Source organism: Balaenoptera physalus (assembly GCF_965194825.1).
Source record: "Balaenoptera physalus genome assembly, chromosome: 19".
Classification (NCBI taxonomy): Eukaryota; Metazoa; Chordata; class Mammalia; order Artiodactyla; family Balaenopteridae; genus Balaenoptera; species Balaenoptera physalus.
In genome coordinates, this window is record NC_138900.1 from 49371013 (window position 1) to 49390219 (window position 19207).

The window sequence follows — 19207 nt, forward strand, 5'->3', positions numbered from 1 at the left end:
CTAATGCTGTTTAGCTCCTGGGGTTTTTTGAAGATTAAATGAGGTCCGGTTGTAAGTGCCCAGTAAAGTGTCTAGTATACAGTCAGCACTTAATAATTATCATAAACCTTCCCTCAAACATTTTCTTCCTGTATTCTCTGTCTCTTGGTATGTCACCATCATCAGCTCGGTTCCTCAACTCAGAAAGCTGGCCAGCATCGCAATCTCTTTATTCCCTTACCTGTACAGGTAACTCATCATCAAGTCTTGTTGGTCCTCCCTCTTTATTATGTCTTAAATCCACCCCTTCTTTGATATCCCCTCTGCCACTGCCCTAGTCTAGCCCCCAGCACCACTCACCTGGATGACTGCAACAACCTTCTACTTGATCTCTCTTGCTTCCATTCTTTCCTTCCTTCATCCATTCCTCATATTGCGAAGAGATCTCTCTAAAATGCAAACGGAATCACATCACTCCCTTCCTTTTTAAACATTTCAGTGACTTCCCATTGGACTCAGTATGAAGTCCAGATGCTTTAGTATGACTTACATGGCCCTGCAAGATCCAGAAATCTCAAGACAGGTCTAGCTTTGCGTAGGGTCACTTTCAAGGGTTATCTCCAAAAGAGATGAGTTTCAAAACACATACCTAGATAACCTAGTAAGAAGAACGCTCTGTGAAATTACTAGCTATAAACCAGTTAAAAGTTGGGGAGACAGTTACTCAAGATGAAAACAATGGCTTCAGAGTAACAGATGATGAGTGTATTTTTTCTTTCTGGGAGAATTAAACAGTGGGGAACAGTTTTTTATTGAGCCCCTTTTAGATCATATTAACATATAAATTTGTACATGAATGTTCACAGGAGAATTAATCATAATAGTCAAAAAGTAGAAACAACCCAAATGTCCATCAACTGCTGAATCGGTAAGCAAAATCTGGTATAACCATACAAAGTAGTACTATTCAGCCACAACAAGTAATGAAGTACTGATACAAGCTACAACACAGATGAACCTTGAAAACATTATGCTAAGTGAAAGAAGCTAGTCACAGAAGGCCACATATTATATGATTCCATTTATATAAAATGTTCAGAACAGGCAAATCCGTGGAGACAGAAGGTAAATCAGGGGACGGGGGAAAGGAAGTAATTGGGAGGTACAGTAAAGTAAGATGTTCTCACCATCTTACTTTATTGCTTCTGTTCAGGTTTGGTCATGTGGGTTTTGTGGAGCTTAGAATATACGGGTGTGAAGCTCTGGAGAGAAAGCTGGGCTTGTGCTGCAGATTTGGAAGTCACCGGTATACTAATTAACTTTATTCTTCTACATTTGGTTATTTAGTTGTTCCAGCCCCATTTGTTGAAGAGACTATTCTTTCCCCCAGAATGACCCTGGCACCTTTACTGAAAATCAGCTGATCATTAACGTATGGGTTTATCTATGGACTCTCAATTTTATTCCATTGGTCTATACATCTGTCCTGAACTTATAGTAAGTTCTGAAATTAGTGTGAGTCTTCTAACTTTGTTCTCTTTAAGTATTATTTTGGCTATTATGGGACCCTTGTATTTTCCTATAAATTTTAGGATCAGTTTGTCAATCTGGGATTTTGATAGAGATTGCTTTGAATCTGTAGATCAATTTGGGGACTGTTGTCACCTTAACAATATTAAGTTTTCTGATTCATGAACATGGGATGTCTAATTTCTTTCAACAATGTTTTGTAGTTTTTAGAGTATAAGTTACGTACTTTTATGTTAAATTTATTTCTAAGTATTTTATTTTATGCTATAGTAAATGGAATTGTTTTCTTAATTTCATTTTCAGATCCAGCTTCTCTTTTGCTTCTACCGTAGATACAATTGTACTGTGCGAAGTATACATCTCTGTTAGGGGTTGGTTTGCCTGTATAGCCCACAGTACAGCATCCTACAGTACTGCTTGATCCTACCTGAAGGACACCTGTGCCTTTGTGAACCACGGACATAAGCATGACTTGAGCTGCCTCTAACTCCAGACCCCTGTCAGCTTCCTGCCTCCTCCTGTCTCTACTCTCTGGGCTGTGGAGCTTGGCTTGTTCCCTGCACTCTACCATTTCTACCATTGGGTTCTAGCTTAACCATCTTTCTTTCTTTCTTTTCTTTTTTCTTTTTTTGGCCATGCCACGCAGCATGTGGGATCTTAGTTCCCCAACCGGGGATTGAACCCGCGCTCCCTGCATTGGAAGCGCAGTCTTAACCACTGGACTGCCAGGGAAGTCCCATCTTTCTTTCTGATGGTGAATAATGTCCGTGGCCTCTCAGCCACCTCTCTTTCCTCTTTGCTGATAATTCTCTTGCCCTTACAGGATTCCCTTCTAGTTAGAAAACAGTTCAGTCACATACTATCTTCTATAATTTTCATGTCCTGAACTCCCTTTAGCTATTTTGGTCACTTTCTGCATTTACAGGTTTTTGGGGGGTTACTTACAAGTCATGGATATTCTGGGAGCTTGAGAGTGTAAAATTTGTAGCACTACACAGTAAGATTCTGCTTAAGCTTTGTGGGTCATTCATTAAAACAGCTCTAAGGGTCAGGCGAGTAAGACATAGCCACCATAAGCAAGGATGTCCGTGTCCTCTCTAAATTCCTGCCCAGGGCACACTTCTTCCTCTCTCACACCTCATTCCTTCATGCTCTAATTATATTTGGGTGTATATTTGCACTGGTGGCTTAAAACAACAGAATGGATTAGAAGAAATTTTAATAACCTCTGTTTCACTGACAGTGACTCAAAGGGCAGCTTCATCAACACCCATAAATAAAGGGGCAAGAGCTGGCCTCTGAGGAAGCCAGATGGCATGAAGCTAGGCAAGCTTGACTAGGTATTTCCTGCTCCAGTAGACAGAACTAGTTTTCCTCATTTATTTCAGTGATTACCCTTTCTCACCCCTAACATGTCCTATTGCTTGCCCCCAGTATCCTTGTGCATACCTTTCATGTGCCTCCAAAGATCTCCACAAACCCAGTCCTGCCTAGCTCACATGCATTCCAATCAGCATATGCTGGTCAGGAATGAAGGGGGAAAAGTGCCTTGACAGGACTGACTATATATAGTTTGACAAGGCTATAGGTTATGGAGAAGGTAGCACAGAGGTTAGAAGCATGGAATCTGCAGCCAACCTTGCCTGGGCTCAAATCCTGGCTCCACCACTGACCAACTAGGTAACGTCAGGTAAGTTTCTTAATCATTCTGTGCCTCTGTTTCCTCATCTGTAAAATGGGGTTAACTGTATGTACCTCATAGAGGAGTTAAGGATTAAATGAGTTAATATTCATGAGCGTTTAAAACAGGGCCTGGCCCCATAGTAAGTCACTACATGGATCTTTTTTTTTTTTTTTAAAGCTATGTATGACTGCCTTAGATATCTCCTCTTTGAAAGCTGTGTAGGACTATGAAGATAATATTCTAAGCTAATATGCAGTGAGTGCAATAGGCCAGGCAGTGTTTAGTGTAATGTATAGTATATCCCTTCAGGTCTACGCAATTCTGTCCTATAGATGAGGAAAGCAGAAGCTTAGAGTCGCTAGGTAACTTTTCCAGGGTTCCACAGCTGGGTTTTTTGTTTTTTTTTTTTCCACAGCTGGTTTTGTGTAACACACCTGCCACAACTAGCTGTGAAACCTGGAGCAGGTTACTGAGCTTCTCCGAGCCTCCATAAAAACAGAGGCTTGTATGTGTGGAACAACTCTTCTTTCATCCTTAGCGATGAGTGTGAGCCAGGAAAGTTCATTCTGCTCCCTGACTTGGTGACTGCTTGCCTCAGCTCCACCACTCAAACCAATTATTGCTCTGTTCATACATCACACCTTTATTGAGGGCCCCAACAGGGAGACTGTAGGAGATAAAAAGATGAAAAGACACAGTCTTAACTTTGGGAGCAAGAAGTCAGAAAGGGAGTAGGAGCCAGAGCTGGTGGCACAAGTGCTAATCTAAGGAGTTTGGACTTTGATTGGTGGGTGTGCTCGGTACTTTGGCTCTGTCCCACTTTCGCCACCTGATCCCCTCTCTGCTCTGCTCTGTCCCCCACGAATCAGAAGGTCAGTCTATAAGAACTATATCACGTGGGCTTCAGGCCCTCTGGCTTCCATCTGGGTCCAGCCAATCTCAGGAGGAGATCAGAGCACAGGAAGAAAGGTTACAGTATTCATTCTCTGCCTCTCTCCCTACCAGCATGTGGCTCTGGCAGGAGCTGTGATCCTTGACCAAGGTCAGTGTCTACGGAGGACCCCTCTCCCATAGCCACAGATTTTGCTGGGTTCCGGTACCCCTCCCTTCCCCCACTGTGCCTCAGGTGGTAACAGTATCAGCTATAGCCAGTCCCTGCCAGTCCCTCGGTGGGCCACCATCCCTTGTAGGTTTCCCTTACCGCACTCACCATCGTAAATAATCTCTCCATTAAAGGCTTTTCAATAACCCTCTGAATGTGCTGGCTGTGTCCTGCCTGGACCCTAACTAATACAGTAAACAAAGAGAAGCACTGAATTTTTTTTTTTTTAATTTCATGTAGGTGGAATAGAGTTCAGGAGACACTAGACACAGAGAACCAGTTAAGATATAAAATAAGAGATAAGGAGGGTCTGATGGAGGGAATGAAGTGGAGCAGACAGCTATCAATAGGACCTGGGATTATGAGGGGAGAGGGAAAAGCCAAAAATGGCACCAAACTATAGACCAACATCCCTCATGAACATAGGCACAAAATCCTCAACAAAGTATTAGCAAACTGAATCCAGCAATATGTTAAAAGGACAATGCATGATGACCAAGAAAATGTAAGGCTGGTTCAATATTCTAAAATCAATTACTATAATTCAACATATCAAGTCATGAGATTAGTTATTAAATTGCATTAATTAGAAATGCAAATTAAAACTTATTTATTACAACTACACACCTATTGGAATGTGTGAAATTCAGAAAATCTGATGTCAAAAACTGGAGAGGATATAAAGCAGCTGTTCGTTGTTAGTGAAAATGAAAAATGGTACAACCACTTTGGAAAACAGTTTGTCATCTTTTAAAGTTAAATATACACAGCATACAACCTAGCAATCCCACTTCCAGCTATTAGCCAAGAGAAATGAAAACTTATGTTCACACAAAAACCCGTATGTGAAGGCTTACTTCATAATGTCTAATGTTGGCTTTATTTGTAACTGCCAAAACTTGGAACCAACACTAATGTCCTTCAACTGGTGAGTGGATCAACAAACGGTAGTATATTAATGTAATGGAATACTACTCGGCAATAAAAAAAGAACTACTAATACACGCCACGACATGGATGAATCTCAAATGTATTATATGCTAGATGAAAGATGCTAGACTCCAAAGGCTCCATACTGTGTGATTCCATTTATATCACATAATAAAAAAGGAAAATTATAGGGGCAGAATAATAGATCAGTGGTTCCCAAGGGTTGGGGTCAGGGGCCTGAGGAGACTACAAAATGCCACAAGGGAATTTTGGGGGTGGGGAATGGTGAAGGAACTGTTCTATATCTTGACTATGGTGGTGGTTATATGACTATATGCATTTGTCAAAACTCATAGAACTGTACACTAAAAATGGTCAATTTTACTGGTATGTAAATTATATTAAAAAAAATGTGACCCCCTAAAAAATGATACTGAAGTTCTAAGCCTGGGAAGTTATAGTATCATTAAGAGAAACAGGGAAGCCATGAGGCCTGACAGTTGAGACATGTGCCAAAACTGGGATTTGTGGATTCTGTTCTTCCCAGACTGGCTAAATATCATCTTACCTTCTGTATGTCTAGTCCATGGAGTCACAGCTTCTGCAAAACCACAGGACGAGACCCACTCCCCATCACAGAGGTGGGCCAAATCCAATATGATACCTGTTTTTTGTTTTTTTAAATTTATTATGTATTTATTTATGGCTGGGTCGGGTCTTAGTTGCAGCATGAGGGCTCTGTAGTTGTGGCGTGCAGGCTCCAGGGTGTGTGGGCTCTGTAGTTGTGGCACTTGGGTTCCAGAGCGCGTGGGCTCTGTAGTTTGCAGCACATGGGCTCTAGTTGAGGCACGCGAGCTCGGTAGTTGTGCTGCACGGGCTTAGTTGCCCCGCGGCATGTGGGATCTTAGTTCCCTGACCAGGGATTGAACCTGCATCCCCTGCATTGTAAGGCAGATTCTTTACTGCTGGACCACCAGGGAAGTCCCTGTTTTTGTAAATAAAGTTTTACTGGAACACAGTTACACCCATTCCTTTATCTATGGCTGCTTTTGTGCTACGACAGCAAAGTAGCTGCAACAGAGACCATATGGCCCACAAAGCCTGAAATATTTACCATCTGGCCCTTTACAGAAAAGGGTTGCTGATCCCTGCCCTATCCCAAGGGTTATAAGGCCAGGAGCTCCAAGTGACAGCGTATAGTCATGAAGGTAGCCAGGATTATGATAAAAAGAACACCCTACCTCACTGTGTGTGTGAAGAGTCACAGATTCTGGGAACTCTGGCGTTAGTGCATAACTTCAGAGAGGTCACTCATTCATTAGGCAGCTTAAGTAGGGGTCACACCCTGGGCAGAAGGTGCCTATGAATCCTTTTCTACCAACAACTGTTTATAATGTTGGGGGTTTCAGCGTGCTGAGCTAAAACCTATATTTCCCAGCCTCCCTTGCAAACAGGTGTGTCTAGGAAGACAAATAATACAAGGTACAGTTTGGTAGAGTTTCTGGAAACGTTCTTTAAAGATAGGGCAACCACGGGACTTCCCTAGTGGTCCAGTGGTTAAAACTCCACACTCCCAACGCAGGGGGTCCAGGTTTGATCCCTGGTCAGGGAACTAGATCCCGCATGCTGCAACTAAGAACCCACATGCCGCAACTAAGAACCCACATGCCGCAACTAAAAAAAGAGCCTGGGGGACTTCCCTGGTGGCGCAGTGGTTAAGAACCCGCCTGCCAATGCAGGGGACATGGGTTTGAGCCCTGGTCCAGGAAGATCCCAATGCCGTGGAGCAACTAAGCCCGTGCGCCACAACTACTGAGCCTGAGCTCTAGAGCCCACGAGCCACAACTACTGAGCCCGTGTGCCACAACTACTGAAGCCCGCGCGCCTAGAGCCCATGCTCCACAACAAGAGAAGCCACCACAATGAGAAGCCCGTGCACCGCAACAAAGAGTAGCCCCCGCTCACCGCAACTAGAGAAAGCCCACGCACAGCAACAAAGACTCAACACAGCCAAAAATAAGTAAATAAATAAATTTTAAAAATAAAAAATAAAAAATAAAAATTTAAAAAGAGCCTGGGGCTTCCCTGGTGGCACAGTGGTTGGGAATCCACCTGCCAGTGCAGGGGACACGGGTTCGAGCCCTGGTCTGGGAGGATCTCACATGTCACAGAGCAACTGGGCCCGTGCACCACAACTGCTGAGCGTGCGCACCACAGCTGCTGAAGCCTGCACGCCTAGAACTTGTGCTCTGAAACAAGGAGGGGCCCCCGCAGTGAGAAGCCCACACACCGCAGCGAGGAGTGGCCCCCGCTTGCTGCAACTAGAGAAAGCCCGCGCACAGCAACGAAGACCCAACGCAGTCAAAAATAAAATAAAATAAATAAATTTATAAAAATAAATAAATAAAAATTTAAAAAGAGCCTGCATGCTGCAACTAAAGATCCTGCATGCTGCAACAAAGATCCCACGTGCCGCAACTAAGACCCAGCACAGCCAAAATAAATAAATTAAAAAGACGGCAATCTCAGTTGTCGGGCGTATTCCCCCCCCCCACCTCCCCCTTCATTCTGCCTGAAATGCAGATTCTATGGTTCGAGTTGCTACAGACATCTGACCACCAGGAGGCAATCTGAGGATGGAACACAATTTCCTGCAGATATTGGCACTGAGATGGTGAATCAGATGTCATCCACGCCCTTAAGGAACTCCATTTCATCAACAAGACAGGCAGGTAAACACATTTGTTATAAGGTATGACAGGTAGAGCAACAGGAATCTGTGTGTGGCACAGAGAAGAGCACCATTAACTACATGGGCCCCAGGTGGTGTGCAAGCAGGAAAGGCTTCCTGGAGATGATGTAACAGGTCTGAGGTGGTCAGAAAGGCTGGTCATAGAGCCTCTCCAACACATCCAATGGCAACGCCCTCCTTTTACTGGTGGTCCGCTTCTGTTCTTCTGGGGCCACTTTAGCCAGAAAGTTCTACTTTAGATTGACTTGAAGTCTACCCTCATTTAACTTCCATCCCATTGGTCTTACTTCTACACTGTGGAACAACCTGTGATGTTCCTAATGAAACTCTCATATTTCCTCTATGTTTCCTAGGTTGTTTGCAGATGGCCACAATAATTCCCTTCCTTGTTTTCATGCCTTGGGTAGTCAATCACTTCGCACAGTGACTGTACTTAGCCATGTCACTTGCTCTGGTCAATGGGACATTAGCAACATGACACAAGAGGTTTGAAAAGTACTTGTGCATTAAGGCTTGCTCTGTGGCTACTCCTGGGATCTCTGGAGCCATCACCATGTGAACAAGCCCAGGCCATCCTAATGGATCATAAGAAACATGTGACCAAGTCATCCCCTCTGCTCCAGCTGACAATGAGTCAACTGCCAGTTGACTGAGATCATTTCAGGCTATCCAGTTCTAGCTGAGCTTACCCAGACCAGAACCACCACCCAGGTTGCCCTAAGAACCATGAGAAATAATAAATGTTTGTCTTAAGGTACTGAATTTTGAGGTTGTTTGTTATACCACAAAAGCTAACTGATACACTCCTTTACAGACCGAACTCCCTTAATTCCCTCAGACCTTCCTCACGTTCTCTATCCTGCTGGCTAAGGCTGCTCTGGTTTGTCCATTGTCTAGATTGTCAATATGCCCCCGAAATGCAGCCCCCAGAACTGAACACCATATCCTGAGCATATTCTGGCCTTCTTCCCTGTACATTACACTCCTGTTGCTTCCATTCATTTTAGAATTTAGACAGCCATGTCATCCTGACACATGGTAGGATTTTGCACATGTCCTAATATTCTGTACTTGTATAGTTAGGTTTTCAAAAATTTTAATTGTGGTAAAATACATATAACATCCAATTTACCATCTTAACCATTTAAAAATGTACAGTTCAGTGGCATTCAGTACATTCACATTGTTGTACAACCATCACCACCACCCATCCATAGAACTCTTTTCACCTTGCAAAACTAAAACTCTATATCCATTAAATGATAACTTCCCATTCCCCCTCCCCCCAGCCCCTGGTAACCACTGTTCTACTTTCTGTCTATATGGGTCTGACTACCCTAGGTACCTCATATAAGTGTAACCATATTATACTTGTGCTTTTGTGACTGGTTTATTTCACTTAGCACAACGTCCTCAAGGCTCACCCATGTTGTAGCATATGTCAGAATTTCCTTCCTTTTTAAGGCTGGATAATATTCCACTGCATGTACATACCACATTTTGTTTATCCATTCATCTGCCAGTAGACACTTGGGTAGCTTCCACATTTTAGCTACTGTGAACAATGCTGCTATGAACATGGGTGTACAAATGACAGGTTTTTAAAAAATAAATTTATTTACTTATTTACTTATTTATTTATTTATTTATTTATTTATGGCTGCGCTGGGTCTTCGTTGCTGCGCGTGAGCTTTCTTTTTAGTTGCAGCGAGCGGGGGCTACTCTTCATCGCAGTGCGCAGGCCTCTCATTGCGGTGACTTCTCTTGTTGTGGAGCATGGGCTCTAGGCGCGCGGGCTTCAGTAGTTGTGGCACGCAGGCTCAGTAGTTGTGGCTCGCGGGCTCTAGAGCACAGGCTCAGTAGTTGTGGTGCACGGCCTTAGTTGCTCCACGGCATGTGGGATCTTCCCGGGCCAGGGCTTGAACCCTGCATTGGCAGGCAGATTCTTAACTACTGCGCCACCAGGGAAGCCCTCAGGGTTTTTTTCAAGTGTCATTACTTGTTCTGGAATTTTGTCTTCCTGATGCTATTAGAATCATCAAGCTATTCAGAAGCTTACAGATGGATGGAGCCGGGGTGGTTCCATCCAAGCTATTAAAAAATCTATAATACTTTGCCTTGTAACTATATATTTTTAAGTTACAAATTATGCTTTCTATTTTTCAGTGCCAGGCTTCAAAAAGAGCCATTAGGGATTTCTACAAAGTTACTGCCTTGTAATAGTATCTTTACCCTGCAAGCCACATAAATGCAGTCAATTGATTTTCAGCCAAAGTATTAATTCAATGGGGAAAGAATACTCTTTTTAAAAAAGTGTTGTGGGCTTCCCTGGTGGCGCAGTGGTTAAGAATCCACCTGCCGATGCAGGGGACACGGGTTCGAGCCCTGGTCAGGAAAGATCTCACATGCCGCGGAGCAACTAAGCCCGTGAGCCACAACTACTGAGCCTGCCCTCTGGAGCCTGCGAGCCACAACTACTGAAGCCTATGCGCCTAGAGTCTGTGCTCCGCAACAAGAGACACCACTGCAATGAGAAGCCCGCACACCGCAACAAAGAGTAGCCCCTGCTCACCGCAACTAAAGAAAGCCCACGTGCAGCAATGAAGACCCAACAGAGCCAAAAATAAATAAATTAATTAATTTTTAAAAAAATGGTGTTGGAACAATTAGATTTCCATATGGCAAACAAAAAACCTGACCCTTCCTTTCTCACTGTGTACACAATAATTAATTCAAAATGAATCAAAGACCTAAATGTAAAACCCAGAACCATAAAGCTTCTAGAAAAACATATCAGAGAACATTTTCAAGGCCACGGAATAGGTAAAGATTTCTTGGACAGGACACAAAAAGCATTAACCCATTGATAAACTGGATTTCAAAATTTTAAAGAATTTCTGCTCACTAAAGGACTCCACTAAAAAAATAAACAGGTAAGCCACAGATTAGCAAAAAATATTTGCCAAACATATATGTAACAAAGGACTTGTATGCAGAAGAAATCCTACAAATCAACGATGAAAAAATGAACAACTTCATTTTTTTTAAATGTCAAAGGACTTTGATCGCTTCACACCAAAGATACAGGAAAAGCCAATAAGCACATGAAAAGGCACTCCATATCATTAGTTATCAGGGATATGCAAACTAAAACCACACTGAGATACTCAAGATACTCGCTAGAATGGCAAAGAAAAAAAAGAAAAAGACTGACAATCCCAAAGTTTGGAGAGGATATGGAGCAAATAGAACTCTCATACATTGTTGGTGGCAGTGTAAAATAGTACAGTCACTTTGGAAAACTGACATTTTCTTATAAAGTTAAACATATATCAACTCAATGACACAGCAACTCCACTCGTAGATATTTACCCAAGAAAATGAAAACATACGTCCACAAAAAACTTAGACAAAATGTTCTCAGCAGTCCTAATTCATCTTAGTCCCAAATTGGAAATAAACCCAAATGTTTATGAATAGGAGATTAGATATACAAATTATGGTATAGGCATACAATGGAATACAGAAAAGCAGTAAAAATGAATGAACTGGGCTTCCCTGGTGGCGCAGTGGTGAAGAATCCTCCTGCCAATGCAGGGGACACAGGTTCGAGCCCTGGTCCGGGAAGATCCCACATGCTGTGGAGCAACTAAGCCCATGCGCCGCGACTACTGAGCCTATGCTCTGGAGCCCGCGAACCACAACTACTGAAGCCCACGTGCCACAACTACTGCGGCCCTTGCACCTAGAGCCCGTGCTCCGCAACAAGAGAAGCCACTACAGTGAGAAGCCCACGCACCGCAACGAAGAGTAGCCCCCGCTCGCCACAACTAGAGGAAGCCCGTGTGCAGCAAGGAAGACCCAACGCAGCCAAAAACAAATAAAAAAAAAAAAAAAAAAATGAATAAACTACTAATATATGCAACAACATGTGTGAATCTTAAAAACATTATGTTGAGTGAAAGATGCTAGGCACACACACCAAAAAACCCCCCCATACTGTAGGATTCCATTTATTTGAGGTACAGGAACAGGCAAACCTTACTTATTAGTGACAGTAGTCAGAAGTGGTAGCGTGGTGGTTGGCAGGTTGGGGTGTGGGGCAGGGAGGTGTGGAACCGACTAGAAAGGGGCACCAGGAAACGAATGATGGTGGAAATACTCTATATCTTGTGTTGCATTGTGGTTACATGGGGATATATTTGTCACAACTCATCAAACTGAATACTTAGCATCTGTGCATTTAATTGTATGTAAATTATACCTCAATTTTTAACCACCATAAGTTGTGTCTGAGGGTATAGAACAACCTACTTGCACCTTGCGGATTTACATCTATAATCAAATTAAATGGACATGTGTGAATTAAAAGTCTCTTTCCTTTAAAACAAAACAAAAACCGTGTAAGCATACTTTTGGTACCAATACAGTTGGCCCTCCGTATCTACGCATCCTCAGATTCAACCAACCATGGATCTAAGATATTAAAAAAAAAAGAAAATACCAGAATGTTCCAAAACATAAAACTAGAATTTGCTGCACACCAGTGACTATTTACATAGTTTTACACTGTATTAACAACTATTTACATAGCATTTACATTGTATTAGGTATTATATGTAATCTAGAGATGATATAAAGCATACGAGAGGATGTATGTTATATGCCATTTTATATAAGGGACTGAAGCATGCGCGGATTTTGGTATCCATAGGGGTCCCGGAACCACCACCCCCGCCCCCCCAGCACACACACAGATACCGAGGGATGACTGTATGGAGACAATGGCTGAAGCCAAGCTAAGGCCAATGATCTACTAAGTCTCGGCACTTGCTGAGGATCTGAAGATGGCACTTTTCCCTAGCCAACATCACACTGGATGAGCTGCTGAGCTGTGAGTGTTAGGCAAGTCCTCACCACTCACGAACAACTCATACTAAGGAAGTGAGGGTTCAGAAAGGAGTTCTTCTCCGGCATCGCTGTAGGCAGGTGAAGCTAATGAAGGCCTTAAGTGAGAAATAATGTGTAACAGTTTTTGGTTGTAGCTGTACAGGTTGGGCAATAAGGTTAGCACACCACGAAGGTGGCTAGCTCAGCTCCCAGCCCCCCACATCCCAGAACCAGCCCACAGCTGGAACTCCCCAGCAGCAGCCGCCTTTGAGAGCTGTGCACCCTTACGGCACCCCTCCTCAGACTTTGCCGCAGACCTGTGGCCCCTCAGACACATTCCAAGGGGCCAGTATCAAGGGGCTTGTTTGGGAATTAGATTTTTCTGAGGATGAATTTTTTCAGTAATTCTATCTTAATATAAAACATGCTAAAATAAAGCACTGTGGCCAGTGATGAGGCCAGGACCCTAGCTATTGAGTTGGGCCCTCAATAAATCTCCCTTCCTTCCCTCCCTCCTTCCTTCCCTCCCTCCCTCCTTCCTTCCTTCCTTCCTTCCCTCCCTCCCTCCCTCCTTCCTTCCTTCCTCCCTCCCTCCCTTCCTTCTCTCCCTCCCTCCCTCCCTCCTTCCTTCCTTCCCTCCCTCCTTATTTATTTATTTATTTATCGTGCCACGTGGTTTGCAGGATCTTAGTCCCAACCAGGGACTGAACCCGCGCCCTCCGTGTTGAAAGCACGGAGTCCTAACCACTGGACCACCAGGGAATTCCCCAATCTTTTTTTTTTTTTTAATTTATTTATTTTTATTTTTGGCTGCGTTGGGTCTTTGTTGCTGCGCACGGGCTTTCTCTAGTTGTAGTGAGCGGGGGCTACTCTTCGTTGCAGCACGTGGGCTTCTCATTGCGGTGGCTTCTCTTGTTGCGGAGCACGGGCTCTAGGCGCACGGGCTTCAGCAGTTGTGGCACACGGGCTCAGTAGTTGTGGCTCGTGGGCTCTAGAGCACAGGCTCAGTAGTTGTGGCACACGGGCTTAGCTGCTCCGCGGCATGTGGGATCTTCCCAGACCAGGGCTCTGGGATCTTCCCAGACCAGGGCTCGAACCCGTGTCTCCTGCATTGGTAGGCAGATTCTGAACCACTGCGCCACCATGGAAGTCCCCCAATTTATTTTTAAAACAGATTGTGACATTAGCTGTGTTTCCTCCTACCTCTCTGGCCATTTCTCTGCTAGTTTCTCCTGATAATGACTGTGGTAACCATTGCTCCTGGCTCATGACTGATGATCCTATTCGGTCTCATGGCTTTAAATACTATCTATTCTCTGACGACTCCCAAAGTTATCAGCCAGGTCCTCTTCCTTGAGCTCCAGGCTAGTATAAACAACCGCCTATCTGATGTACATTTCGACTTGGTGTCCAGAACTAAACTCCTGATGTTTCTCCCCACCAAACTCTCTCTTCCCACAATGGCTTCATCTCAGGAACTGGTAACACAAATTTTCTAACTGTTCAAATCAAAACCTTGGAGTAGTCCTTGATCCTTCTTCTCTCACACTTCTCACCTGATCCATAAAAAAAAGTTTTGCTGGCTCTCTACCTTCAAAACACATCCTGTATCCAAGCACTTCCTACTACTCTATTGCCACCACCTTAGTTCAAGTCACTATCACCTCTCCCCAGTGCTACTACGACAGCGCACCTGGTCTCCCAGATTCTACCCTGCCCCTTCCCATGCTGCACCCCCAATCTATTGTTAACACAGCGCTGAGAGTGACGCAATTAAAATGTAAGTCAGATCAAGCCACTCCCCTGCCCGAAGGCGCCACAAGCTTCCCATCTCTCTTAGAATAAAAGCCAAGGTTCTTCCTCTGACCTACAAAAGGCCCTACATGATCTGTCTGCACCCTATCCTCTTTCTGACCTTATACCCAATTTCTCTTCCCCTTGCTCACTCTGCTCCAGCCACAGTGGTTCACTGCTGTATGTATCTCAAACATACCAGGTATGTCTCTGTCTCAGGGCCTTTGTGCTGGCAGTTCCCTCTACTGTACAGATGATATCAATTTGGCTTACTCACTCCCTCACTTCCTTCAGGTCTCTACTCAAAAGCTGTCTTATCAGAACCAGGTTTATCTTCCCATTGTTGGTCTCATCCTACCACCCCTGCTAGAACGCATGCTCCTTGAGGAAAGGGAATTTTTTGTCTGTTTTGTTCACTGCTATACCCCCAAGTTCCTAGAACAAGGCCTGATATGTAGTGGGTGCTCAGTAAATATTTGCTGAAAAAAATGAAAGATTTCAGACCTTGCTCCTGCATAGTTGATCAATAAACCAAGACGTATATACTGAACTCATCAAAACTGTAAATAATTCTGTATGATCCTGGGATATGTTCACAAATGTAATAAAGAGAGTACTTACGTTGTTAATTAAATAGTTTGGGGCAGAATCGGGTTTAATGGTTTAGGAAAGAAAGCATCATATAACAGAATAGCTCTGTCTGCCAATTGGGATTAGGAAAATGAGCTGATGCTCTCAGTCTTAAGCTACAACTTGACCAGTCAAGAGGGGCCCTCACCCAGAACTGTCTCTCCAACTACCACCACTCCTCTACATGACATGACTCAAGCTTATCAGTTAGCTCAGACCCCTTGTAGTCAAGTTTCCTCTCTAACAGAGAAGCACACTGTAAATCAAGCCTTGGGACTTCCCCGGTGGCGCAGTGGTTAAGAATCTGCCTGCCAGTGCAGGGGACACAGGTTTGAGCCCTGGTCCGGGAAGATCCCACATGCTGTGGAGCAACTAAGTCCGTGAGCCACAACTACTGAACCTGAGCCCTAGAGCCTGTGAGCCACAACTACTGAAGCCCGCGCGCCTAGAGCCCATGCTCCGAAACAAGAGAAGCCACCGCAAAGAGAAGCCCACGCACCGCAATGAAGAGTAGCCCCCACTTGCCGCAACTAGAGAAAGCCCGCGCACAGCAACGAAGACCCAACACAGCCATAAATAAATACATAAATAAGTAAGTAAGTAAATAAATATATAATCAATCAAGGCTTGCAGGACCACAGTGACCCAGCACTTAGGGGCTACGTTCAGTCAAATGCCAACAGACAATCGTGAAGGGAAAGTAAGTGATAGTGGACTCAAACAAGTGATAGTGATTCAAACCTAACCAGTTCCTAAGGAACCACTCTGGCTGCAGTGAAGCCTTCCTGACCCCACAGCCAGTCCATCCCTACAACCCATCAATTGGACATCTTAAGGCCCCTTGAATTCATCCACTGCTCTGGTTCCCTGAACAGACATCCAGCGGGTCTCCTGGACCTGACCATTTCCTTCCCCAGCCTCTAGGTGACCCTAAGATAAAGCCCAAATTCCTTCATGGGCTCTCCCCAGTGTGGGTTGGGCCTTTCCCCATCTCTCCACCTTAGCATTTTCCCCTTTACACTGCACTCAGCATGCTAGCAGCTACCAAATCTAACTCTTTCAGTCCTGCTCTGAGATTCTGGTCCAAGCTGTTTGCTCTGCCTGAAACAATCTTTTCTTTTTCTTATTTCCTCAGGATAACTCCTCAGATCTGTTAGGTCTCCAGTTAAACATCACTTCTTCAGAGAAGCTGTGCCTGAGCTTTGGCTTTCACAGTGCCCGTCACACTTCATTGGGATCTGTCATGATGTCAAGAGGTTGCCTGTCTCACACTTTGCTGTCACCAGGACAGAGCAGTGTCTGAAGCTGAGTAGGTGCTGCTAAGCAATGATTGAGGAATGAGCATACAAATGAATAAGTACTAGAACAGATGAATCAAGAAGTCAGGTCAAAACAAAGCCTTTGTGGTAGCTGCACTGACTAGAAGGCAACAGTGTTTCCTGCTCAAGTTCTTCTTTTCCTTCCTATTTTTTTTTTTTTAAGATTTAATTTTATTTATTTGTGGCTGCGTTGGGTCTTTGTTGCTGCGCGCCAGCTTTCTCTAGTTGTGGTGAGCGGGGGCTACTCTTCGTTGCGGTGCACAGGCTTCTCCTTGCGGTGGCTTCTCTTGTTGAGGAGCACAGGCTCTAGAAGCGCTGGCCTCAGTAGTTGCGGCACACGGGCTCAGTGGTTGTGGCATGCGGGCTTAGCTGCTCTATGGCATGTGGAACCTTCCCAGACCAAGGATCGAATCCGTGTCCCCTGCATTGGCAGGCGAATTCTTATCCACTGTGCCACCAGGGAAGTCTCTCCTTCCTATTTTAAATAAAATATGTTCTAAAATCTTGAAGAATATAAGCTTCTTTGTTGTTTTTTTTTTGGCCACGCCACAGGGCTTGCGGGATCTTAGTTCCCTGACCAGGGATTGAACCCAAGCCCCGGCAGTGAAAGTGCCGAGTCCTAACCACTGGACCACCAGCGAATTTCCTGAATATAAGCTTCTCTGAATGATGCTCCAGAACTGATACGTGGAACATTACCATAGGAGGGGGGTGCCATGACGTAACATCCAGTTGCAAAGGGATCTATAACATAAGAGCATAATTCTTGAGCATGGTAAAGGAGATAAAATTAAAATGTAAAGGTCAATTTTAAGCTCAATCCTCATTTTGCAAAACCCAGGAAACTGGTGGGGAAATAAGTAGCCTTCCATGTGGCCTTCAACATCAGTCATGTACCAAGAACTAATTTGGAAGGTATGTCTAACTGTCCCCCAGCCCTCCTTTTGGCCTCCCAACACCTGGAATTGAGCCACTGTGGTAGACAGGCTGTCACTGCGTGGATAGCAGAGCTGGACCCAAGAGAGAAGACAACCACACCTCATCACCCGAGCCTGAGCAGAAACCAGGGGAAGTATGCAGCTTGAGTTCTGAACTGCATGTTCATAGCAGAGGGACTACCTGCAGTTCAGTTAGAGCTCCCCATGAACCAGCTTGTACTTATAGTCTGAAAGGGTAGCACTGCTTTCTGCAGGACTGCTTTCAGATAAATGTGAAAGTGTTTCTTTACCTACATGTATGTTTCCATTGAAAAATAAAAGCCAAACAAAACAAACAGGTATTGAGTTTTACACATGAGTTATGACAAATACTTTGGTCCCTGGGTTTCAACGATCCAAAGGCTCTGTGGGAAGGTTTAGCTTTTCTATGATTTGTTTGTTTATTTTAAGTGTCTTACACTGACTCAATGACATAGAAATCGCTGCCTTCTCACTAACAGCAAAAACACAAACAGGACCAAGGAAAGAAATGCTATTCCCCCATTTCTACAAGCTGACACGGAGGTAAACTGTTAGGCAGCCACCAGAGAGCAGGAGAGCACACCCAGCCCGAGCCAAAGATGCCAGTTCCCCATCTCTGCACTCCCCTCCACACAGTGTCCTAGGAGGGACACTAATGAAAGGCCTAATGACCTGTCTAATGAGATGTAACTACCCAATGTACAAAAGGGTCAGCTAAATTGGGTCATAAAGGAGAAGTAAATTTAACACCCACAGAGGTATCTGGATAATTATTAGATCTGAAAGTTAGTTTCAGCTGATGATTACAGTAAGAAAAAGTACTTATCTACCAGCTGTATTCCTTATTGCTTTTGAAAGTCTGGCAATAACAAGAAGATTATTTTTTCAAAGATTGCCTTAACAATGAGTTCTAGACTGACATCAACCTGAAAATTCCATCCTCAGCCCTACTCTCTCACAGAGCAATTTTATCTAATCCTTCAACTTCACTCAGAAAACGTCACTCCATGAAAACGTTCTTAACTGGCTCTATACTTCTAAGTGTCTACTGGAAATCCCACCTGAGAGACCTACGAGCTTCTCCCAACCCAAAATCATCTTTCCTCTCCTTCTCCTCTGCTCCCTCACCCCACTTAATGGTACAATATCCAGTCACCAGAGTTCTTTCCTCATTCGTTCCCTAATATTTGTAAGGGCAACAATGAGTCAGGCATTATGCCAGAAGGTGGGGCACAGAGCAGTGATCCAGACAGGTCAGGTTCCTGGAGCTTAGTTTCCACTTCTTGCTACACCCACCGTTGAATACCAAGGAATAATTTGACAGAGGAACACAATGAGTGGCAGGCATGTGACAAAGACTCTGCCTTTGCTGAGGTAAAGCACACTTGGCTGTGATGCATGTGAAGTAGCCAACCCTGGAGTGAGGTGCATTACATACTTTGGTTTTACCTGTAATCCCAAGAAGAGGATGAGTTTTTAATTATAATAATAAAACATTTTTCAATGTGCAAACCTAATTTACTAAGGTTTTCTTTGTGTTTTCCACCTTCTATATGGATACAAGCATCCTGTTGCTGTGAAAATGGCTATTTCTATGGCAGCGAGAGACACTTTAGAGAATTACCTATCTGCCTTCCT

At 44.1% G+C, this 19207-nt stretch overlaps 1 protein-coding gene across 5 annotated transcripts in view; it reads right to left on the bottom strand.

Annotated features, from left to right (window-relative positions):
- Nucleotides 1-19207, bottom strand: part of GFOD2 (Gfo/Idh/MocA-like oxidoreductase domain containing 2) — a 38432-nt gene that overhangs the window by 13846 nt on the left and 5379 nt on the right. For 4 of the 5 annotated variants that reach the window (XM_082439716.1, XM_082439719.1, XM_082439718.1 and 1 more), the window contains exon 2: nucleotides 340-428. The exons of the other annotated variant lie outside the window; for it this stretch is intronic. Coding sequence is in view for 2 of the 4 variants with exons in the window: in XM_082439719.1 (XP_082295845.1) it covers nucleotides 340-400 (61 nt within the window). In the remaining 2 variants the exon portion in view is untranslated. The remainder of the gene's footprint in view (nucleotides 1-339; nucleotides 429-19207) is intronic. 5 annotated transcript variants of the gene reach the window in all.